Source organism: Orbicella faveolata, unplaced genomic scaffold (genome assembly GCF_042242905.1).
Source record: "Orbicella faveolata isolate gen_17 unplaced genomic scaffold, um_ofav_v1 contig_1, whole genome shotgun sequence".
Lineage (NCBI taxonomy): Eukaryota > Metazoa > Cnidaria > Anthozoa > Scleractinia > Merulinidae > Orbicella > Orbicella faveolata.
The window spans coordinates 22,760,478-22,785,520 of NW_028301536.1; the positions used below are offsets into that span (position 1 = coordinate 22,760,478).

General features: G+C 39.3%; 3 protein-coding genes across 3 annotated transcripts; 2 read left to right on the forward strand and 1 right to left on the reverse strand.

The window, feature by feature from the left end:
• Positions 1-555: 555 nt before the first annotated feature.
• On the forward strand, positions 556-4,523 carry LOC110066232 (Golgi-associated plant pathogenesis-related protein 1-like). The gene is made up of 6 exons (XM_089296203.1): positions 556-687; positions 1,441-1,527; positions 2,023-2,251; positions 2,468-2,537; positions 3,598-3,754; positions 4,270-4,523. Exons 2-6 carry the CDS (start codon positions 1,443-1,445, stop codon positions 4,275-4,277), a joined length of 549 nt encoding a protein of 182 aa, XP_089152329.1. The 5' UTR covers positions 556-687; positions 1,441-1,442; the 3' UTR covers positions 4,278-4,523.
• Positions 4,376-24,323, reverse strand: LOC110066233 (tubulin--tyrosine ligase-like protein 12). The gene is made up of 16 exons (XM_089296190.1): positions 24,127-24,323; positions 23,617-23,720; positions 22,850-22,959; positions 22,060-22,120; positions 21,441-21,471; positions 19,013-19,223; positions 18,333-18,502; positions 17,723-17,919; positions 17,030-17,248; positions 15,408-15,519; positions 10,461-10,612; positions 8,768-8,849; positions 7,878-7,946; positions 7,376-7,459; positions 6,028-6,076; positions 4,376-5,125 (listed from the first exon to the last, which is right to left on the reverse strand). Exons 1-16 carry the CDS (start codon positions 24,238-24,240, stop codon positions 4,974-4,976), a joined length of 1,917 nt encoding a protein of 638 aa, XP_089152316.1. The 5' UTR covers positions 24,241-24,323; the 3' UTR covers positions 4,376-4,973.
• Positions 12,778-14,985, forward strand: LOC149118433 (uncharacterized). Its single transcript, XM_089296172.1, has one exon. The coding sequence runs from the start codon at positions 12,794-12,796 to the stop codon at positions 14,705-14,707; it is 1,914 nt and encodes a 637-aa protein (XP_089152298.1). The 5' UTR covers positions 12,778-12,793; the 3' UTR covers positions 14,708-14,985.
• Positions 24,324-25,043: the final 720 nt, after the last annotated feature.

Genomic DNA, 25,043 nt, shown 5'->3' on the forward strand with positions numbered 1-25,043 from the left:
GTGTTCATTTTAACAGTGCTTGTATGAGCAACGGGCACATTAAGAAAATTTCTTTGTGTTGACGCTGAAAAATGTCATTATTTTTATATAAACTGTCTTCCATTTTTAGAAGTAATTATAAAAAAATTCAATCAAATAATCACCAAAATATGTTGGTATAATTAAAATACCGATCTAGTGTTTTTTTAGTTTCTCCGAAACCAAGCAATTTATCTCCCGATATTAATCCTTTTATCATCTGTGGTTAAGTAAGGTACTAAATTGTTACTTTTTCAAAACTACAATAGGAGAACCACTTACTTATTTAAACTGATTTCTAATCAAGGCCTTAGAAAGGTAATTTATATGCAAACGAATCGTGTACACGCACCCGTGCAACCATTACAGTATATTTTCTCAGATAGAACGTGGTCATTAACACGATATAATATGGTTGTTTTGGTATCGTGGTAAGTTTTGCGCTCAGTTCAGAAAATGCTGGTCTCGGAAACAAAATTGCCCCCAAATTGATTAAAACGAGTCATAACACCGAATAATTATACCGTTCTTCTTTTAAAAAAATATGTACCTATTGTTTCCAGGTCATTAGCAACGAATGGCGTTTTAATGGAATTCCGTCCGGTGCAAAGAAAGGTTGATACATCACTGAGGGACGAAAGATTCTTTAAAACTTACTGCTTCTTTAAGGTAAGCCGACGTTCGTATCGTGTGGACATGATTTTCTGTCTACTTTTTCATTATTATTTTAGACTAACATTTCACATTCAGTTGAGTGCATTGCCCAAAAGAGCATTTACTGCAGAACGAAAGCGATTTTTGGGGGGAGGGAGTTTCTACAAACCGAATAGAAATTCCAGTTTACGTCTCTTTTTAATAGAACCAGCTAGATTCTACATTCTGACTACTTTCTCAGTGGGGTAGCACTGCTGAAAGAATCTTACATTCGAGTATGTTCTACGTTCAGCAATTCTCTCAAACCAGATTTCAAAAAGAAAGCGCAAGTAAATCGAGGGACTTCGAGTGAGAACACTAATATATAGCGACATATCCAAATAAAAATGATCGTCGAGTGCTAGAAGTTTTCTAGTTGACCCCTGCCTCTCCTCCCCTTTTACATGTTTCGATTATAAGAATTAAAGAAAAAACATTCGCAATGTTTTCCGATAAAGTTGCGCGTGCACATCATATGAATGAAAGCCTGCAAGAACGAAAAAGACTTTACGATCCATAAACAAGCTAGCCTTTTTAAAGTAGGTTTTCAGCATAGCGTTTTACAAAAGATTTTTTTGTGCCTCTTTTTCTGCGCAATTAAAGAGAAGAGGGTGAAATCTCTGTGGGTATAATTTGTACTGGTACTTTATTTGTACATCACCTCGTTTTTAAAGAAAAATTTGGTTTTCATTGCATTTGTTACTTATATATTTATTGACTTCTCATCAGACATGGATTCACCTACATATGCCATGCCGCGAGCAAACAGGATTATCCTGTTTTCTTCCCTCGTTGGTTGCGTTTTCATTCAAACTGGTAGGTGTAACATGGACTCTTCTAAATAGGGGGTAACTCTCTTTAAAAAGCTATATAGCTCTTTGCGGGGCCATAAGGAATTACTTTTTGACCCATTTTGGTATATGAAAAAAAGGTATGAATTTTTACTATTTTGGTCTGAGATAGGGTACGTACGTTTTTTGCACTCTGTTTAGTATTGTTCATGGTCAGGATTCTTCGAAAAAACAAAGCTCTTTTCACAAGGTTAGGCAAACCGAGGCAGTCCCTCGGTAGGCTCTGGTTTGCATTGAGTAGGGAACATCATTTATTTTGACCTGATAAGGGGTAAGTGTTTCAAGAAGGGCGCCACTCACGCGGGCATTCTCCTCGCCATGCATAAACGGTACGGAAGTCGCAACTCGCAAAGCCAGTATGAACGTAGAATATGTGAAATAGAAGCACGCGTCTGGATCTAAGACCGCGACAAATATGTTGAAGACACTCTGACATCATTCAGTTTTATCAAATACCCAGTGTTTGCAAGCATCCAGACAGATTGCCTCGACAAGCACAACTTCTACAGAGACAAACATAGAACCCCAGCTTTAAAGTACAGCACAACTCTTGCAGATGAGGCTCAAAAAGTTGCAGATGCTTTGGCCTCACAAACAGACATAGCAGCTTCTCACGACATGTACGACGCCAATTACTTCATTGCCGAATGGCCCAGTCCAAGGACAATCAGTGACGCAGTGGAAAACTGGTAACGACTCAATCAGTATAGCGAGCCATGCGATCTTTGATATTGTTAAATTTTAAGACTGTATGAGCATTCAGTCCCCATAATGTTTGACGAGACGGTTACATAGTATTAGGTAAATCTTAAGCCAACACACGTTTACCTCTTCATTTTACCTGTTCACTGTTACGCTCTACCTCTAGTTAGTTTGTAACACTGAAAACGTGCCCGTTGTTCCAGGTACAACGAAGGCAATTCCTACAATTACAAGAAACCAGAAGTCACCACAAGCAGCGACCGCTTCATAGAGGTGAGAATTTGCGAAATGTATCTTTTAACATCATCTAATGTGAGCTTTGAGGTACGAGTTTGAACATCGTCAGCTCCTCTCTCAAGGAGAAATGTTCGCCTAACAGAGAGTAGAGTAGCAGTGCACTTGTAATTACATTGTATAACAGAAGGTGTCTATCCATACAGTAAATGCACAACAACTGCGGGAGTTTATTAAAGACTGATGAAATGGGAATTTGTTAACTTTACACAGGAGCCATCATTTATTATTATTATTATTATTATTATTATTATCTATTATCTATTATCTGTTATGACTCCAGCTGTACAATAAAACAAACTAAAGGGCGTAACTGAAGGTAGTAAACCAATAAACTTCTGATCGACATTCTTTTTCATCGAAAAAAAAATACACTTCTGGGGCCGCCTCGTCCCCAGTCGTCCCTCCTTAGTTGGAGAGTGGTGCCCGTGGTGTTGTGGGCCTGTTGCACTCGCGGAAGGTAACGCCGCTTAACAATCAAACACTGCGCTCTCCTTTTAGCACTTTTCGCTGAAGCAATTCAAAGGCGCCGAGGACGAGGCAGCCTCTTAAGTGTCTGTTGACTACTATCAATGAGTGTCTTTTGTCCGTTTGACTGAAAAACAGCAAGGATCAACTGCAAGTGTCAGTTGTAGAGAACTACGCGCATTACAGAAGTGTCCGCACAGAGAACTGGATATATAGTCGAACCCCTATTAAGCGGCCTCCTATTAAACGACCACCCCTATTAGGCGGCCCTTCCCCGACGGTGGCCGTTTAATAGGCGTTAAACTGTAGTTGTAATCCCATACAGTGGGAAGTCCCAACTTAAATTACATGGAGTAACCCAGAACATCTGGCCCCGGTTGTTCGAAAGGTGGATAACACAAACCACCGGTCAGTGAATAACGTGCTTTGTTTTGCTAACACTGACTTATCCACTGGATAGCGATTTATTCGGTGGACAGTGTTATCCAGCCTTCGAACAACCTGAGCCTGATCTAGTACTAGTGTAAGTTCGAACTTAAATGGATGAATCTTTGGAGCGAATTGTGTCTAGGTCCTGTGGAATTCCCATCAGACATTGGGATGTGGATTTGCCATAAAAGAAAAAGGAGAGGATGTTCGCACTGAAGTGGTAGCGATATATGAACCAGCTGGCATCCGAGTCACTGTTGACGACTACATTGACAACATCATGCCACCAAAACAACAAGGTAACCCACAGTTTTCTCTTGTCGCAGTTGACTATTTCTTCAAATACAAAAATCATAGAAACACACTGATTAACACACAGTTCAGGGCAAGTGTTTTTTATTGATTGAGAGAAATCCATGTTGTGTGGCTGGCTGTCATGTAATCGAAACTTTTTGAACTTTCCAAACCTGGCAAACTTAAGAATGGTAACAGCGCCACTCTTAACACACCAAGGCCGGAGTTTGTTTGAAAGCCGGTTAACGCTAACCCACGATTAAAAGTTATCCAAAGTATTACTTTTTCTTGTTTTCTTATTTTTCACTGCTAATGTTTTGTGTAGTCTAAGATGACTGAAATTCAAAACTGAAGGGCAAACTATATAAACAAAAAACCTCACCTAAAAGTTATAAAAGTGGGATCAAAATTTTCGCTAATCCTGGGTTAACTTAATCGGGCAAACCGGCCCATATTATTACTTCTATATTAAATATTTGTGACTATCCTCTTGTTAATTTGTTTCTCTGACATATTTCAGCTGTATAAGCCAAGTTACATAAACCAAGGCACTGGAATAAACTACAACACTGAACACAATACTGAAACATTATACAAAGGTGGACAGACAGCTACCCAGATCAGTGTAGTGGGACAGTCTTTTTATTGAATTTACTGTTATTTACATGTAATAAATAGAGTCTTACGTGATAAGAAATGCAGCATCATTTGTTTTTGGTTGCTGTAATAGTGATTAGACAGAAATTGCAAATAAACTTGACCTTATTTGACGGGCTTGGAAGGATTGTTTTGTTCGCATTCCTCGAGAACAATTGTGGAAAAAATGTTATAAATTAAGACTGGTGTAACATGGAAGAGATTCAGTCATCAACGCAAGACATAGCCTGCGAACAGGCTCCCAGCAAGCGCGAAAACAAGAATTCGCCTAGATCGCTTCCCTCTACAAATTCTTCAGTTTCGCGCTCGTCGGCTCGTTTTGCTCGCCGAATTTTTTCGGTCCTCACCGGGAGCCTGTTCCCAGGCTACGCAAGAAACAATTTGCTGCGCTCTCCCAACAGAGGTCGATGACGACCACTAAGCTATAAGTTGGAGATTCTTAGGAACTGATTGTGGCTTCTAGAGATGGGCAACGGAACACTGATAGCTTGCAACGAAATTTGAGATTGTACCACGACCATCGAGGACATTACATTAAAGAACAATTCTAGCGATGCAAGAGATGTTTCAGGCTATTTTTTCCACGGGCCATCCATCCGAATCTCCAAGGAATAGCAAACTAAAAATATAGTTAAAGAAGTTTGGATGATAACGGCAAGCTCGTTCACAATCGGGGCCGTAATTCACTTCTAGAACTTGAGGAATTATATCGTTTGAACCTACAGGGGAAAGGAAAGCATCTATAAATACAAGTTCAGACATAACAAACCATCCGAATAGACACTATCTGTAGACTTTCTTAAGCGGTTTTAAACGGTTTATACATTTTTTCCGATTTTATAAACAGTAGGGAAACAATTCGAGGTTAAATAAAGTATATGCATGTATGTGTGTAATACACTCTTTTTTTTTTATAAGAATATTGTTTTTCCGGCCGAGGCTGAATATTCTTATTTTTTTGCCGATTTTACGCTGAAAATATTCTTGTGAATATTCTTAGATTATAGCGTATGATATTTCTGTTTTCGACTGTATTTGTTATCTGGACGGCGTTTAAGTAATTTTGGAGCCAGGTTGCAGGCAAAAGGGCCTGATATGACGCACATAGCCTGCGTAGCTGGCGGTATTGCACGGCAGGCGCGCGGAATAAAGTTTTGGCGGCGTAATCGCGTGCGGCGAGGCCGCGAAAAATACAAGGTCCTCCTCCCCATTCTCCTCCTCGCTCCCTTTTAGCGGCTCCGCCGCCAAAACTTTTCTCCGCGCCCCTACAATACCGCCACAAAACTTTATTCCGCGCGCCTACAATACCGCCAGCTTCGCAGGCTATGAGGCACATAACATCTTGCAGAAGCCGTTAACGCCAAAATGACCGACTGACATTCTGGCAAATTAATTGGGTACCAGATGCGATCGTTGATGCAAAAAAATTGACGTGCAGAGGGCACAGGTGTCAAATTACAGGTATTGAATTCCAAAACGTGGTACATGGATACCTCATTGGATATCCACATGATCGCGCGCCAATTACGTAACAAACAGTTGCGCGAAGAACCAAACGGAGCCAAAAATTTTGTTATAGATACGATTAGTTTACTAAAAATAAGTATCACAACAAAATTACCATCGTCCGCCCATTTGAGCATCAGATCCACGGCATAAAATGCACGAGACTGAAAAATAAACAACAATTAGTATACTAAAACACTTTTCCTGAGAAAGTACAAATAATTTACACAGACTCGAAGATGCCTAATCTACTAAGGCCCGGTTCATACGTCGCATTTCTGCTGTGTCGAATTCAATTCAACGAATTAAATTCGACAGAAATTTGACGTCTAAATCGGCTGCCGCATTTCTGCCGCACGTTCGACTGGTCTTGTCGCATTATCCGACAGAAATGCGACACTGATTCAGACGTCAAATTCTGCCGTGTCGAATCTAATGCATACATTATGTTAATGTATTGAGCATGCATAAATGTTTTCCCGCCAAAGAAAAGAAGAAACTTGGCCATTCACGACCCAATGCAACCTGAACAAATTGCAACACATACTGCTCCGTTGTCAGCCTAATCTCCTTCTCGTTTCACTGGCGAACAATTTTTCGCAAAATTAGTCCTTCGTCGCTCAGTGTCTTCATCCGCCATATTGAATACTCTACGTTTAAAGCATTTTCCACTGTCCGACATGACCGACACTATAAATTCCGAATAAAGTGCGACACAAGTGCGACGTATGAATCCACTGTCGCATTTCTGTCGCACTTAATTGAATTGAATTCGACACAGCAGAAATGCGACGTATGAACTGGGCCTAAGGTAAAAACCGTACAAACTGTTAGGTTCTGTAACAGGTCGTGCGCGTGAGAACAACCGAGGGACCATACGTAACTCTGCCAACAAATGATTGATTTGACGTCGTTTTTATATCTCTATGTCTAGTCTGGTTTTGCCAAATTAGTGACTAATCAAAACCCAGGCATTAGTCTAGCAGGTATAGGAGGCGGGGAATACAGAGTAGCCGCATGCCAATCAACTGAACGTGCAGACCTTGGTTCTCCGATTGGCTGAAAAGCTTGGGAAACCAGCAGAAAGACTATAATAAAAAATGGCACTTGAAAATTCAGCAACTGGAAGTTCAGTCGTCAAGAAAATGTTCAAATGTTGTTGTTTATAGCTGTCAATGCTCTTAGCTACACCTAGCTAGTTCAGAGGCATGCCACATAAACTGAAAGAAACAAATATATCAACTAAACATAATAGGCTTAAAAGTCCCAACTGGCGAGAGGCAGACCAGTTGGCTATTTACAAGCTTGATCGACGAGTTGAACGAGGGTCTACCTGGGAACGACTCCAGCTTAGTAGTCAGAGCGGGACTTGAACCCGCGAACTCCGGATTTCAAGTCCGTCGTCCCTCGGCCACGCTGCCTCCTCAAGTACATATTATAAAACCCAATGCTCAACTACAAACCTGTGCGCAGTGTAACAAGGTCTTTGGCGGCGAATCGGAGATCGCCGCTTCGAACATCCCTCGGAACATTTTGAAAATCTTGCTCTGCATAGGCAAATTAAATGTAAAAAGAGTTGAAAAGTCAGTAAATCCAAGTTAACTAGTGTAAGAAAGTTCATGTCCATTTAACGACAATCTTATTTATCACCATATAACTAAAGACAGGAATACGTCGCTCTTGCTACAACTCCTTAAATAAAAATAGAATTAAATCAATATCAGCTTTATTTAGGAAAAGAAAACATGTACGTTGTTTCTATCGTGATATAAAAACACGACTCGAGTGGAAGTTTGGGACAACGAGAAATGCTGTGGGAACACGAGGTGACAGGGTCTCCGAAACTTCCACAAGCGGAAAACATGTTTTCTATTTCTTTTAGGAAAATCCGAGACAAAAAAATGAAAACAACTTGTTTAATTCGATCATTATAACCTATCTAACAAAGTATGTATAGATATCTACCTCGATATCTGCCCATTTGTGAGAAGGATATTGTTTTTCAAACATAGGTATAAACTCATGGTGATGCACCTGTAAGAAGCAAAGAAACCCCGGCCATTAATTAACACACACTTTATAGCCGGAGAAGCGGTTACATATTCGAGATGGCGCCTGACAACACACTTTATCCCAATCTTATTGTAGCTTGGCTGCCTTCCTAAACAAACCGGTATGCACTTTTATTTTTTGGCTAGCTCCGTGTGCGGGCCAGATGAACCAAATCCTGTGCTGTGATTGGCTACCCGAGCGGGCTATATTTCGCTATCTCGCCCGCTCAGGACTACCCGCTTTGTTCCGCAAGAAAAATTTCCCCAAGAGCATGATAAATCCTTTATTGACCAAGTTTGTTCGGTCAAGATGGCTGGATATTGGCGTCGTTTTTTTGCAAGTTTATGAAGTCAACCTTAACTCCGTCTCGGTCCATAAACACGCAAAAAAAGAACTTGGCCGATATCCAGCCATCTTGACCTCACGCTTGGTCAATAACCCACATGTACCACATTCACACTGACCTAAAGCATGCTTAGTCTAATCACGAATGAAACACGTCAAAGTTTCGTAACAAACAGGATTCACAAAGAGCGGTTCAGCGTGCGATTATGATCGAAACATGTCTATTTTACAAGCATGTCTGAAACTACCTCACGAGACAATTCCGATCTAAGTGAGACGAGACGTGTTAAAATTAGTCAAGACTTAACATTTTTTTGACGTGCACAACTCTAGCAGCAACATGTCTACCATCATAAAAGAGCGAAAACTGTAATTTTAGCGAAAAATATTAATAAGGAAGGCAAATCTATCAATAAAGACAAGAAATGTTACCACCAATTTTGTGGCTGTTTTCTTACCTGTTTTAAATTTTCACTATCCTTGTAATTCATGACTGTGAAATGTTTCGCGTAAACATCAAAGGAATCCAATGAAAAAGGCCTAAAAAAGAGCGAATAAAATATCAGAAAGGAATATTAGGCAGCCGTCATCGATTTACTCAGCAATGGCTCTTTAAACAGCTTGGGGATTCCCCAAGTCGCGTAACCAACTACACTTCTCAAACTCATTAATAATTCATCAAGTTTAAACAAAGGAAATCATGACCGTGACGGTGTTTGGATATCTGATCTTAATTAGCATAGACTTTTACGATTTTAATTCTCCGTTTTCTCCTAAGTTTTAGTTTCGATTGAGAAGATATATCAAACCGAAAGGACAGTGTTCGACCTCGACGTTCGTCAAAAATACTTCACTACGCGTCGTATTTTCAACTCTCTTCTCGGTGTATGGAAATGTGGTCAAACACTGTCTTTCGTGTTTGATATATTACATACAAGTTACTGGTAAACTAACAGTCCAATGTTTCTCTCTGCGTAGGACTCACCGGGAGGACGTCATCAACATATTAATAGGGAGTTTAAGAAACCAGGACACTACGCCGAGCACAACGTCCATTAAAAAATGATTTTATATTTTATCTGCGAATCTCGAGATACTCTAAAGTCATTTTCCTTTGTTTCTTCGTGTCAAAACTATCACGAAATTGAATCTGGGACAGGGCGAAATATTTGAAATAAAAATAAAAAAATAGCCGTCGTGGTTCACGTTCTCTGGACAACGCAGAATTTAGTCATTTCACGTTGTTTTGAAGAGGACGGCAAAGAAATGTATCAAGAATTATAACGCACGTGCAACAGCCACTGATCTACTCATTAAACCTTTTGTTTAGCGACGTTCCCGTTGCCGTTGCCGTCGCGGTCTTCTTAAAGTCCCTCACCATATTATTTGAGCTATACTGTTTGGTTTTGAGGCAGATTATTTACAAAACGGAGCCACTGTTGAAGGAACTGCGCTATTGAGGTACACACTCCTAGGTTTTGGTGATAAGAGCTTATCATCGAAATTTTGTATAATACATCCCTAACTCATCATTCGAGAATTAAAACAAGAAGAAATTGTAAACAAGACGGTATTTAGAAATGTGTTCTTAGAGAGCAAGGATTTTGACGATCTTGTTTTTCCATTAAATTTCCTACTTGAGTTTCAACACTGTCCTCGTGTTTGAATATTAAAAACCAAATTCTCAAACCGAAGACAGCGTCCACACTGCGCCGGAGAAATTTGAAAACGCAGCTTTATTTCCACGGTTAGGCCCACCGTCCACACTGCTCTGTCACGAAAACGGAGCTTTTCGAAAACGCTCTTCGGACCGGACGAATTTGAAAACGCCGGCTTCTCGTTTTCGTGTAGAAGGAAATCATTTTGAAAACGGAGCTTTTCGAAAGCGATGGCGTCACGATAATCATGTGATTTCCCTGACTGAGTTTTCCTCAAACACAAATCTAAACTGACCGGTGATTGTTGCGTTTTTTTGATTTCTCCGACATGGTGTGTACGGAAAACATTTGATGCGTTTTCAGGGTGAAACTTCCGTTTTCAAATTCCAGCAGCGTAGTATGGACAGGGCCTGACACTCAAAGAAATGTATGATAATCAATAGGGAGAACTTATCACATTTTAAACTTGGGATTGACCGCATCCACTACTCACTGGTTTGCAAATCTTAACCAGAACACTTTATCTGCATGTAGTACAAGTGGCTTCGCTGAGGAGATGAGCACCAGATAGCGAACGTCAAACTTCACTTGACCTACATCTTCACGATGAAACAGAACTGGATTCTCTATGTATTTACAGGCAACCTGGAAAACGATAGAATTCCACTGAGTTCTAAGGCAATTACTATTGTATATAATAATAATAATAATAACAATAATAATAATAATAATAATAATAATAATAATAATAATAATAATAATAATAATAATAATAATTGTCGCGGCTAATCGCCGTCGCAAAGTACAGCAACGACGCAGCTCAACAAGGTCGAACCGAAAGCATACATTGGCGCCTCTGGCAGCCGCTATACGTTCCATGTGTGACCTTGGAACACAGCTTACAGCCAGCTGGAATCAGCTCTATGTTGGTTTTTGCTGAGGAGGGAAAAGCGGAGAACCCGGAGAAAAACCCTCGAAGCAGAGAAGAGAACCAACACAAACTCAACCCCCTTATGGCGTCGGGTCCGGGAATCGAACCCGGGCCACATTGGTATAAGAAAGCCATACGCAGGTTTCTGTATATCTATATTTTTCTTCTGCAGGATCGTTAAGCTGAAGATGGTAAACAAGTTAAAAGTTATTTTGCAAACACTACAAAACCAGGTAAGCGGGTGGAACACGTTCAAGTTATTTGAAAAAGTTTTTACTGTTTAAAACGCATTTGAAAACTTGAAGAAAAAAAGGCTAAGAGTTTTGACCTTCACTGAAAGAGCATTCAAACAAAGTACTACGCGAAATAAATTGACAAAAGTTACCGACACCTTTCCGTAGGATGTTTCCATGTTACCTACCACCAAACACTACACTAGGAACAAGAACCACTGGATCGTATCTAATGCCATTGGCTAATATAAAATGGCATGGCATGGCAGTGTAGATAGAGGCTGAGGGGGATTCCGACGACTAGGCACCCCAGGATCTTGAAACCCTTTGCCCAGGCCTGCGCCCCGAAGAGGCCACTTAAGTGCAGCATCACCACCCTCAGAGCCAGGCGCTTACTTTGCTTGCAGGAATATTGTAACAGGGTCTGCCCGTAGGATTGTACAGCCACAGCAGGTGCTGCAACCCACAAGAGACTGTCACCATGGCGCATATGAATCCATTGGCTTCCGAGAGAGACGGAAGCCAACAATAACAGATTTTTAATATAAAGTTTGCATCATCCAGCGTCTTCCTCCCGGACTTCGCTGATCGGTCTTTCAGTTTTAAATAAAGCTTTTATTATTATTATTATTATTATTATTATTATTATTATTATTATTATTATTATTATTATTAATATAGTTAAATGAAATTTAACATAGTTAACGACTAGGAGCTAGTCTGGTCAGTAGCGTTTTTTATAGGCGGTTGTCAGTGTCTTGGCCGTCTGTGAGCGTTTGGTTAGCGTTTGGTGTGTTTTGTAGCGTTTGATATAGTTCAATGAAATTTTACATAGTTTATGACCAGGAGCCAGTCTGGTCAGTAGCGTTTTTGTAGGCGTTTGTTAGTGCCTTGGCCATCTGTTAGCGTTTGTTTAGCGTTTGGTGCGTTTCTGTAGCGTTTGCAACAGTCATATGGTCGTGAGAGCCCTGGGGCTGACATTGTCCAGTGGTATATTTGGTTAGTACATGTGTTGTCGTCCCATGTGCTCGCAGTGTGTTCATCGCTCTGTTAGTGTGGCGTTGTGGATTGAATTATAGTTTAGCGGTTCTCGGCGTTCCCTCCCTATCCCCCCCTTTCTTTTCAGCATTTTATTTTATTTATTTTCTTTCTTTCTTTCTTTCTTTCTTTCTTTCTTTCTTTCTTTCTTTCTTTCTTTCTTTCTTTCTTTCTTTCTTTCTTTCTTTCTTTCTTTCTTTCTTTCTTTCTTTCTTTCTTTCTTTCTTTCTTTCTTTCTTTCTTTCTTTCTTTCTTTCTTTCTTTCTTTCTTTCTTTCTTTCTTTCTTTCTTTCTTTCTTTCTTTCTTTCTTTCTTTCTTTCTTTCTTTCTTTCTTTCTTTCTTTCTTTCTTTATTTACTTATTTATTTATTTATTTATTCTTTTTTTTTTTTTTCCACCAATGCCGTCTGGCTTGAGTGTGACGGGTGCCTTTAGGGGGCTTGGCGCGGGGGCTCGTGGCTTGGTTGCGGGTTGGGCAGGCCAGTCGGGTGTTCTAGCGCCTTGGGGATGTGACTGCGGTTGCAGCCCCCGGGCTTCGTAGGCACCTTCCCTCCACTAGCGACTTGGGCGTTAATTATTATTATTATCATTATTATTATTATAAGGATTATTGGAAAGTGTGTAATGAACGTTTCTAAGGGAGACGTGGTTGAGGCGAGTGGTGCACTCCAGCTATGCGCAGGTCAAAAGTCCGGCAGTGAGGCTGCTATACATGCTATGCATGCCATATTTGAAGCAGATGACACGGACGCGGTACTGCTCATCGATGCTTCTAATGCATTCAATGCACTTAACAGAGCAACTTCACTGCATAATATCCGGGTTCTCTGCCCTGTAATTGCAGCATATGTCATCAATACTTACAGGAAGTCGGCACGCTTGTTTATTACCGGCGGCAAAGAGATCATTTCAGCTGAAGGAACAACACAGGGTGACCCACTTGCTATGGCCCTCTACGCCTTAAGTGTGCAGCCGCTGATCACAAGCCTGCAGGCGGCGTCCAGTATTAAACAGTGCTGGTTTGCTGACGATGCCTGTGGAGCTGGCTCTGTACTGGAAATCAAGAAATGGTGGGATGTCCTCAACAGCCTTGGCCCAGTCTTTGGCTATTTTCCCAACCCCAAGAAATGTTGGATTATCTCAAAGCCAGATAAAGAGGCAAGCGTGAAAGAAGTGTTCAAGGACACGGCTGTCAATGTGACGGTAGAGGGACAAAAACATCTGGGTGCGGTGATAGGTTCACGGGAATATCTAGAGGAATACGTTAGCGAGAAGGTGACCAACTGGGTCAGCGAGATTACCAAGCTGGCAGAGTTTGCTCTTTCTCAGCCTCAAGCGTGTTATGCTGCTTACACCTTTGGCCTCAAGCACCGATGGACCTATTTTTTGAGAACTTTGCCTGATATTCAAGAATTATTGGAGCCTTTGGAGAATGCCATATCTAAGGTGCTCATCCCTGCAATTACGGAGCATAGGTGCACTCGGCTGGACAGGGACATTCTAGCACTGCCAGTCCGTCTAGGGGGGCTTGGCATGACAAACCCGTGTCTTGACGCAAATCTTGAGCAATCCTCCTCCGTCAAAGTTACCACCCCGCTGGTCCAACAGATCGTGGCTCAATCCCATCAGATGCCGGATGATTCTTTGGTCAAGCCACTACAACAGGCAATGAGGAGTGAGAGAGCAACGGTGCTCCAAGACAGGGCAGAGCATATCAGAGAGGTAGCCCCACAGAAAGTCCAACGGGCACTTGACCTTGCTGCGGAAAAAGGGTCATCTGTTTGGCTGACGGTACTCCCCCTTCGTGAAATGGGTTTCAATCTAAATAAGAGAGAGTTCCGCGATGCAATCAAACTGCGCTACGATTGGCCGGTCGATGATATCCCCTCCACCTGTGTATGCGGTGATGCTTTTACAGTGGACCACGCAATGATATGCAAGAGAGGTGGGTTCGTTACCCAACGTCACAATGAGCTGAGGGACTTAGAAGCCGAACTCCTGAATATGGTTTGTACCGATGTTGAGATTGAGCCTGTCCTGCAAGACATCTCGGGTGAACAGCTGGGAAGAGGTTCTAATCGAGCTCCAGATGCGAGATTAGATATTCATGCGCGCGGGTTCTGGGAGAACCAACGATCAGCATTCTTTGACGTGAGGGTTTGTCACCCTAATGCTGATTCGTATAGGGACCTAGAGCTCCAACAGATATACCGCAATCATGAGAACGAGAAGAAGCGTCTTTACGCGAGGAGGGTTTTGGATATCGAACAAGGAACTTTTACACCCCTTATTTTCACGTCAACAGGCGGCATGGGAAACGAGTGCCTGCAATACCATTCCAGACTGGCGCAGCTGATCTCCATCAAGAAAGGAGAACATTATGCTAAAACAATCTCCTGGATAAGAGCAAGGACATCCTTCGCTTTACTAAGATCCGCACTAATCTGCCTAAGAGGTTCAAGAGCTAGAAGGAAAGCCTTTTGTGACTTTAAGAACACTGATATTGACGTTGAAACCCAGGAGGGAGCCATTATGTAAACACTGTTGAAATAGGTTTTAATAGTTTATTTCTTTTATTTACTTTTACCTTGTAATATACCGATGATGATAGTAGTATTAGTATTAGTTGTAGTAACCATGATATCATGATTAGATACGGAAACATGTTTTACAGGTTTAACAGACATCCGCGTGAAGATCAAATTGAAAGTTTAAATAAATACATAATGACGCTAAAATTTTAAAAAAGTTGTTATTATTGTTATCATTATTTTTATTATTATAGTGGAATGTGTGAAGATTTGTAAATAGGTTTTCTAAGGAGATTTCAATAAAGTTCTTGTTATTTTAAAAAAAAATTATTATTATTATTATTATTATTATTATATGTTAATTAATGTTATGATGATCATAGTAGTATTAGTATTAGTTGTAGTAACCATGATATCATGATTAGATACGGAAACATGTTTTACAGGTTTAACAGACATCCGCGTGAAGATCAAATTGGAAGTTTAAATAAATACATAATGACGCTAAAATTTTTAAAAAGTTATTATTATTGTTATCATTATTTTTATTATTATAGTGGAATGTGTGAAGATTTGTAAATAGGTGTTCTAAGGAGATTTCAATAAAGTTCTTGTTATTATTTAAAAAAAAAATTATTATTATTATTATTATTATTATTATTATTATCATCATCATCATCATGATTTACTCAAACATTCATACAAACCTTAGGCCCCGTCCCAAGCAGTCTTAAAATGTAGTTTAGATTTGATGTCACGTGACTATCAAGAGCCCTTGCCAGATTCCATGGCTTACATATCCAGTGATTGTCAAGCCCACTGCGAGAGAAAAAAAATCCATAAAAAAGTACATACATGTATAAGCACAGTGCAATCATGGCGATTATTATTCGACTGTACCATGAAATCTGTACGTAAAAGTGCGTACCAGTTCTGGGAAACAAACAATAGCTTGCACAGCAACTATTCTCTCGGACAATATCCCCACTCACCTTAAAGATCTCAATCCCTTCAACTTCTCTAAACAACTGAAATTATATCTACTGTCTGAACAGCATTCTGAAAACTTGTATTGATTTTCTCCACTCTCTTCTATGTCCACATATCTTCTCTTAATAGTTCTCTTCAATATCTATAAAAACCCTAAAACAACTGGAGACTGACTATAAAACATTCGGGCTACTTCAGTCTCCAGACTCAAATGTTCATTTTTTCCTGCCCTTTTATTTATTTACATATTCTACTTTTTGTATAACTTTTAATGTATGAGTGCGTAAAGTTGTTGTTGCTGTGGTTGCCATTTTTCCAGTTAGCTACATGTAATATTTTGCTTCTAAAATCATTCTAATTCCTTGGCACATCAATAAAGTCGAACCTCTCCTTACAGACCCCTCCAGAACATAGACATCTCTATGTTTAAATACGCACAGTTAATTTCGTTCCAAGAAAACCAGCATTGGTGTAATCTCTACCTCTATAACACAGATGTGTATCTCCTTGATAAGAGCTCCTGCCCTTTGGTGTTGGCTTTAAAGTGGTGCGACTATACCCAGTTTGTGTCAGCATACCGAGGACTATCATACAGAAGATTTACGGCAATTATGTGAAAAAAAATCAGGCTTGAACGGGATTCAACCCATGACCTCTGCGATACTGGTGCAGTACTTTTCCAACTGCAACTGAATTAAAGCCAACTGGGAGCTGCTCATAGCATAATGTACCCAAAGATGGCTTGATAGTTCAGTTGGTAGACCACTGCACCGTTATCGCAGACTGAGGTTATGGGTTGAATACCGTTCAAGCCTGAATTTTTTTCAGGCTTCGATTTTGCAGCTACTTAAGTTAATTGTGCATAAAACTGCAATGATCGCTGATGTCTTCATATCTTTCTCCACAGTTCAAATATATAATCTTTCATATATCCACTGTACACTTTCACTCTACATGAATATCACTTTGACCATTATGCAAACTTCATCAGACGTACTAGTCCTTAAAGGGCAAGTTAACAATTATTGCTAAACATATAAGACTTCTTGCTTTAAGTGTAAAAATACTACGTGAACGTTTAAACTAAACTGCAATATAAAAGAAGAATATGTTATACCATATTTATTTTACTAGAGAATGTATATATAAGAGGTGCCAACACTGTGATTTAGCATGCTTTGCAACTACAGTATTTCTTATTACTTTACCTGCCATAAGTAACACACTTGCCTGCATTGCAGGCATGTGGGGAAGGGTTGGGGGGGGGGGGGGCAAAAACACTCTCACTCCCTGGTCTCCCCCATTTCACGCCTATAGAACCATACAGTCATGTACATACCTTTCTTTTCTTTTAAGGAAATGATGAAGAAACAGTGGGAGTTCAAAATTTAAGTTAAATGTCACAGGCAGCCATTCTGGTCCCCTCCTGAGCAAATCATCTTCTTTGCCAATTTCATGGAGAGTTGCATTCTGACAAACTGCTGCTAAGAGGTCTTTGCATACCAAGCTATTCTCATTGGGAAACTGGTTTATAAATTGACCACTTTCTTGTAAAGATCTAGGAAAGAAAACAAAATCAATCAAATTGTACTTTGCTAATAATTACTAAAACAACCTTGGTTGTGGGTGAGGGATTTCATAGCCACAAGTAATCGAAAAGTTTTTTCCCGTTACACATCAATAAGATTTGAGACATTAATTTTGTCAAACCTACATGAACATGAGATAGATGAGAGTATAGAAATCTTCAATCAGGAGATATTGCCTTGATGTACCAATTGATTCTTGGAACTTAACTAATAACATCACTATAAGATAAGGCAACAAATTGGAAAATTACTTTCTTGATCTGCAGGGAAAAGAGTAGTGCATTTGTGATAACTAACTGTTTGACACTGAATGCTGTTAATTCTGGATTAGTTAGACCTAGCTGTTACACGTGTTGTTTGACTAAAGCTGCTAGTAAACAACACTTATCAATGAAAATAATTTCTTTTCCAATCAAAATGCCACTAATAAGTCTTAAGCCAACCTGAAATCTTTAAAATGTTGCCTAATCCATAGAATGTCTGCTTCTTCCCTACTGTCTATTAAAACAAATCTTGGATGTGTCAGGAACTCTTTCACTTGTTGAACATCAGTGAACACACGATAAATTTTTTCACCATCAGGATTTGATGCAGTAGGTTCCGTGTTCTCTAGGGTGGGATAAACTTCAGCCTGCCAGTCCTGTGAAAAAAAAGCACATCTGTTCATGTCTTTTTTTTTATGCACATACAGTAATACATCTTAGAGGGAGGTTTAGTGCCCTTAAGTATGACAAGTGCACTAAATCAAATCAAACCATCAGCTCTGCCCAGGGTCATTATGTTATGTTCTGGGCAAGACACTTTAAAGTGCCTCTACTGCCCAGGTATAGAAATGGGGAGAGGGTGATAAATTCAAACATCTTTTACAATTTTTGTAACTTGGCTGATTTATGATGATACAGGCAACATCAAAACATGTTTTTACCACAGTCAACATTTTCCTAGTTAGCTCACCACACTGACCAAACTGCATATATATAATTTGCTCATATTAGTCTAAGCAATTCAACTGTCACAGTCTAGAAAATTCCAGAAATACTAAAAACTACAAACCTTCATCTGCAATGCATTGAGTTCTTTTCTTACAAATTCCAAAGTTGTTTCATCAGATAATTTATCAATCCACTCTTTGTCTGTCAACTTCTCAGGAAACCATGGCAACAGACAACACTCTCTCATAATAGGCTCCTTGATATGTGGCAGATAGTCTCTGGTAACCTCCTCTGAATTTACAAATGATTCATTGATTACACACAGTTAGTGAAACTAAGGAACAAACTCCACTGTTGACTGTTTGCATTTCCTCCTCTCCCTCTGGATCATGTTGTCTCCTGTTTTTGCAAAGCCATTTTGTTTTCGATTCCATGTATTTTATTGTTATGTTAGTTATTCTAGGTAACAACTATCGTACAAGACCTGTATATATATTAACTTGTATATTCAAATTTAATGTTCTTCTTTTGAACTTAAACTCCATGATCAACAAGGGAGCAACTGTATGATCAGGGAACACACAAATTTACTCTCCTTGACATGAAAACAAGTCAAGTGAATATTTTAATAAGCAACTGGAGTGTGACATGTCATGACATGACGTGCGATAACAGAAAAAATTAATTAAAAATCATGTGTGACTTTTCATACATACATACTAACTCCAAATATTTTAAGGCTCCCCATTCTATACATATACCATCAGGGCCACAAAATGCTTATTTTAATTAATAACAAACCTCCATAATCCATGTCCTTCAAAGGCCACAATACTGAAAAAGTGACCTCAAGAGGTACATAATGAATCATAGCTACAGCAAAGGAGGGGTCATCTGAATGCTTTATACAAGAACCAAATTCATCCAGGACAAACCACAATGGTGTATACTGCTCATCATCATCATCAGTGATGCTCTTTTCATAAACTTGGCCATCGGAGTAGGAATATGCCTGAAAATTTGAAACAAAGAGTACTGTGTTGTAAACTGCAATCACAGCACTGTAAAATGATTAGGGACTAGCACTTGAAAGGGGTTTACAAATGGGACACTTGCATCTGTTCCAGCAAAGCTAAATCAATAAATCTTTGCGCAATGAAGGGCGTATGGCCCAGTGAATCCTACTTAATCACGACTTGTCTGAATCAGCATTCTGTCTTGACTTATCCCATAATAAATTATTATGTTAGAAACATGCACAGAGATAAACATAATTACACTGCATGTAGAATCCTAATTTCTTGAACCCTCATTTTTTCAAACCTCCCGATAACTCAGACCAAAAGTTGTTTCCCTCTCCTCAGTCTAACACTCTAATTTTACCCCCGATTTTCCATGTACCCCCAAAACTCTGAAGCCACAACTACACTTCATGACTTAAAATCTCCCTACGAGACATATATCTTTACCATTAGCAAAACACTTGTAAATAATTTTTTGCAAGACTTTTATCCTCTAATTTGTGCATTCAGACAAACATTTTAAGCCTGAATCTATATTTATCAATTGATGTCAATATGTAGAAAATTACAATTTCAGGGTTCGCACCACAACTCAGCTGGAAAAAGTCAAGGATGAAAAAGGTCAGTAATTAGATAGTAAGTATCCCTTCAGAAAAATGCTAAATTGCTGGTCAAAGTCAGCTCAGAGAGATTGCATTGAAAATTAATTTCCGTAAAATAATAATAAGTTAGAATGAATAACTGGTTTGGCTACTTTATGTTTTTTTTAGAAGGTACTATAGCCTAATGGTTATTTTGGTTGTCTCCAGATTGAGTGCCTTGGGTTAGAACCCTGTCTGGGGTCATTGTGTTGCATCCTTTTAGCAAGACACTACTCTCAACAGGCTTCTTTCCATCAGGTGGGGTCTGCTAAATCTGCGAGCCAGCGAGCCATGCGAGCCACGGTGTGAGCCATGCAAGTCATGTGAGTCATGCGAGTCATGCGAGTCATGCGAGCCATTTATGCGAGTATTTTTTTTTCTTCAACTGGTCTGGGAGGTCGTCGACTTTTCGCCAAGAAACATAGATCTCGCACCCGACTATCACTAAACTATCGCTATAAACTGCTCGCCCGCCATCTTGAAAGCGGAGATGACCCTGGGGACAAGTATAAACGGTACAACCTCGCTCCTAGGGTACTCTCTCTTTCCGGGCCTGGGAAATTGATTTTAAATAAAAATTTAGCTACAAAAGTGCCTACAATTTAAATATTCCCAAAAGAAAATCCTAATCTCGCTTCGGTTACCAGAACTATTGCTGGTGCGGCAAATATGAAAAATGCTCTAAACATCTGCACATCGTGCCAAGTCTTGCATCATAGTAATGGCTACCCTGAGTGTGATGAATTTTTTTCTTTGTTTCATATTTTTGTTGTTTGGAGAAAATTTTGTGTATTCAAATCGCCCAGGATCCGCAAAAAATAAAAACGATGCGTCAAAAATTTATTAAAGTTCAGGACTAAAGTAAAGAAATTTTCTGAGAGAAACGTACGGCTCCACCGCCCCACCGCTACTCGAATGGGTAAGTGAATGGTATCCATTGGCACCTGTCATTCATTGATATCCACGTTGAAAATCATTCAAGAAAAAAGAGAACAGTACTTCAGGGCAACTCCGTGTATTGGCGTCAAGAATGGTGAGTGAATCGTGTAATTCTAACAGGTTCGCTCTGTAGTGAATCAGAGTTACCAAAACTTTGTCGGTTGGCTGACTGCTGCATGTGGTTGTCCCTTCCCTTAGAATTTAATATTGCAAGAATTTAATATTGCGATCTTATTCATCTTGTTCTGTTGCTTTTGTTCTTGTTCTCATGTGAATGTAAATGTAACAAATAAAAAATCTTAACATTTTTACTAGGGCTCACATGACTCGCATGACTCGCATGGCTCGCCCTTTGGCTCGCATGGCTCGCTGGCTCGCAGGTTTATAAAACTCCATCAGGTGTACCACGAGGTGCATCTCATTGGGTGGGTGGGAGGGAGGGGGATTCAAATACTCCTATTCACAAATGCTATGGAAACCAGAGATAAGCAGCAGCCTGATGAGCTACTAGCCAGGCTTGCACACAGTTAAAAATGCACTAATTGTTTAAGTTCTGGTCAGTGAAAATTCAAGGCCTATTATAATTGCCAATAATTCAATCAATAATAATTTATTTTGTTTACTTACCGTCTTTTTTAAATGGTAACTCTGATTAAAACTGAAATTTAAACACAAAATCATTAGAAAATTATACATTAATTGCACCAAATTGACCATGCATTATTTTAGACTAACACTGACCATTTGTTAAATATTAATATAATAGCAGGCTGACAGAGTTCACAGGTGGTATAAACATCATTCCAAGTAATTTGTTTTTTAATCTTACATTCCCTGATTTAGTACAGGCTGTGCTAGACAGAGAGTTCATTTATAAGCCTGGGGAGGCAAAGCCACTAGGCAATGTAAGCTGACTCTACTGGTACCATGTAGAATTATGTAATGTGGTTCAGTTTTACCCTTGAAACAACTTGGTCTTTTCCTTTGTTCTGCTGTATGGTAATATCTTACAATTACATATTATAATTATTTATATCATGCCATAGGAAATACATGTACATGCAGCCAATCAGAGTAAAGGAAAGCTGCTGTAGACGTAATGGTTCCCTTCATGTGTTGAACATACATTACATTGATTGGGTTAGGGTTATGGAACACCCCATGATCGAGTCGCTGTATATGAAGCAAAGGAAAACCCCAAAGAAAGTGTACCTTAGGGTAATATTGAACCACAACAATTATAGACCTCCACATTTTCTCAAAGATCTCTTCAATGAGCTGCTCCTGACTAATTGTAGATTCCTCATCTAAGACAAATACAATACCATGTAAGGTTGTAATTTAAATTTTCTGCAAGATACTGCAGTACTACGTGTTTACATGTAATATATAATTAATGAACATCAAGACATCATGTGTCCCATGACATAATTCAGGACTTAACCTCTTAGGTTAGCCTTGCTGCGTTGACTTCCCAATACTTCAGTATGAGAGTTTTCTATATAGACTGTACGTTCAAGCTTTAAATAAGTAAGTAGTTATTAATTTAATGTAACATAAAAATAGATACATGTACATCTCAACAATCTGACGGGTGGGATGAGAAGAGTGGAAATCATGGTCTTTTACCTTATACAAAAAAATTCCCCAAAATTTTGGTTGTTAATATCCCTTTGGGAAGTACATGTTCAACTTGAACATTCTCTGAGACAAGTACTATTTTGGTCAAGATCTCAGGCCATGAGAGCAGCTTTAGATTAAACTTGCAAATGATGCAAAACAGTTAATGGCACATAAATTTCAATTTGGAATGGCCTAGCAAGAAAACGGGACCACCTTTTCAGAAGTTCCATTTATTTTGGAAAATTTCCAGCAGATTGAGCCAAGTAACATCCCAACCAGAGTTTCCAGGGATATTTATACTTGCAAAATGGGAAACAAGTAATGATATGGAGAAAATACAAGTTTTAGCAAAGTTATGGCAATAAGATATTTTTTAAAAGCATTGTCTCAAAATGACAGTTGGTATATCATACTTGTCAATCCCATTAAAGAGCCCATTCTGTCAGCAAGACCAGGTACCACTATAAGCTGAGCACGTGCATAGTTTACTTGGTATGTCCAGGCATGATCAATTAAAAACACACTGTGAACAGAATGCCAATAGAGAAAATAACTAACTATTACAATAACACTAATTGACAAGATTTTAATTCCTTGCTGTTGATCAAATCTATAATGTAATGTCATTAATGTAGCAAATATCAATATGAAGTGCAAACATTTTGTTTTCGTTTAAAAGGATCAATTTCATTACCAGTTCTCACGTGACATTGTCATATTAATTAAATAATAATTTCAAAAACAAAACAATAACCTAGTATCCTTTCAACAACAGATGTAAGACCCTCTACAAACTTGACATTTTACAACGCTTCAACTTCACAGGGTTTTTTTTTTTTGTAATATCTCGCATGAGATGACTGTTTGTACTTCCAAGCTTTTGGTAGTAGACACTCGATCAACATCTACACCAACACCTAATTGACAGTCGGTAATGATAGTCGGTTTCTTATGTATCGATCAGTACTCAATGATGTGTCTGCAAAAATTAGCTGATTCTCAATTGACTGTCAACCAAGATGTTGATCAAGTTTTGATTGAGTGTCAACAGAGGTGTTGATTGAATGTCAATGGAGGTGTTGATCGAGTGTCAAAAGAGTATCGATCAAGGGCATCGATTGAGGGTGTCTATCAACACTCGACTGTGGATGTCTTTAGTACACATGATCCAACTTCTCACCAGTTTGGATCTGACACTTTTATTCCTTCTTCACTGGTAACAAAAACTTTCAAACTTCCTTCTTCATCCTTAGCCATGGTAAAGAACAACCCAGCATCATAAGTCTAAAAATAAATCAAGAGATAGTAAAGTGGCATTCTACATACACTGTATATTGCAGTTCAACATGCAGCTATGTAAAGTCACGCCAAAAGGAGATACAGGAAAGGGACTATGTTATGCCAGCAGAGGTGGATCCACACACTGATCCACAGGGAGCCAGGGGAAAAGCCACAGGAAGAAAAGTCCATACGCTCGTAGAGACGCCAATAGCCAAGTAGGGCAATGGAAGCAGCCCCATGTGTCACGAGAAACAAACAGGATTAAGCTCAAGTCGATCAAGTTAAAACTTGCAAGCATTTGTACTACACAAAATTGCAATCTTCCGAATTATCTCCTATTATCTCTCATGCAACCACGTGCGTTTCTTTTTACAACCAGCTTTCATTTGATTTTCTAAAAGAAAATTACCTCATTTTTCAACTTCTCGTGGAGAGTTTTCCAAAACTGAACAGGAATACCAGTAACTTCCAATTGGCCTCTATGTACTGCCAAGAATTGGGAATACTCTGCTTCGTCCGTCATCTTGGTACATGGTTTGCCACGATCGCATTGATTTTAGGGACTGCTGTCACGTACTTCAGCGGAAAATGTCACGCAAGACAACTGACATATCCTGGCGCGGAATGAAACCTAACAAGAAGACAACAGGCAAGTTTATTCTACTCTTTTAATTCTGTTTTTAGATGACATAACATGAGCATATACAGTTCATAAATAAGCGTGTGGGTTTCCTATAGCTACACGGATGTAATGCAGTAATGCAGCACAATTTTTTTCCAAACCCCAATTTAGATCAATTTACCAATACAGCTCAATTCATAGTGTAACTCATTCCCTCGGCCCAAAACGGGTGAATGGCAGACACCGTTCCTATATTCTTGACTGGGCTGGTGGAAACATAGAGGAACCCGTACGAAACAAGCAGATCTGCAGCAGATCTGCAACAGATCTGTTTCAGGGAAAACAGACTAACAGCAGACTAATTTATCGTCTGCAGCGTCTGTTTTCAGTCTGTGCAGACGTAGTCCATTGATCGTCGGCAAAAAAATTGAGTTGCAGACGAGAAACAGATCAAAAACAGATCTGCAGATGATCTGTCAAGTCTGCAAGCAATCTGCTAAGTAATCTGCTAGTCAAGTCATCTTGATGTCGAATTCTTTCGTCTGCAACACGAATAGATGTAACTCAGATGTAAATGCAGCTGCATGACTGTCAATCGAACAAAAGAATTGTAATATACAAATTTGTATGTTCAAAGAGGCAAAGCTACAGTACACTGTAGTAAGATTGAAATGCTGTTACGCTGAAGTTTACTTTTTATCTTA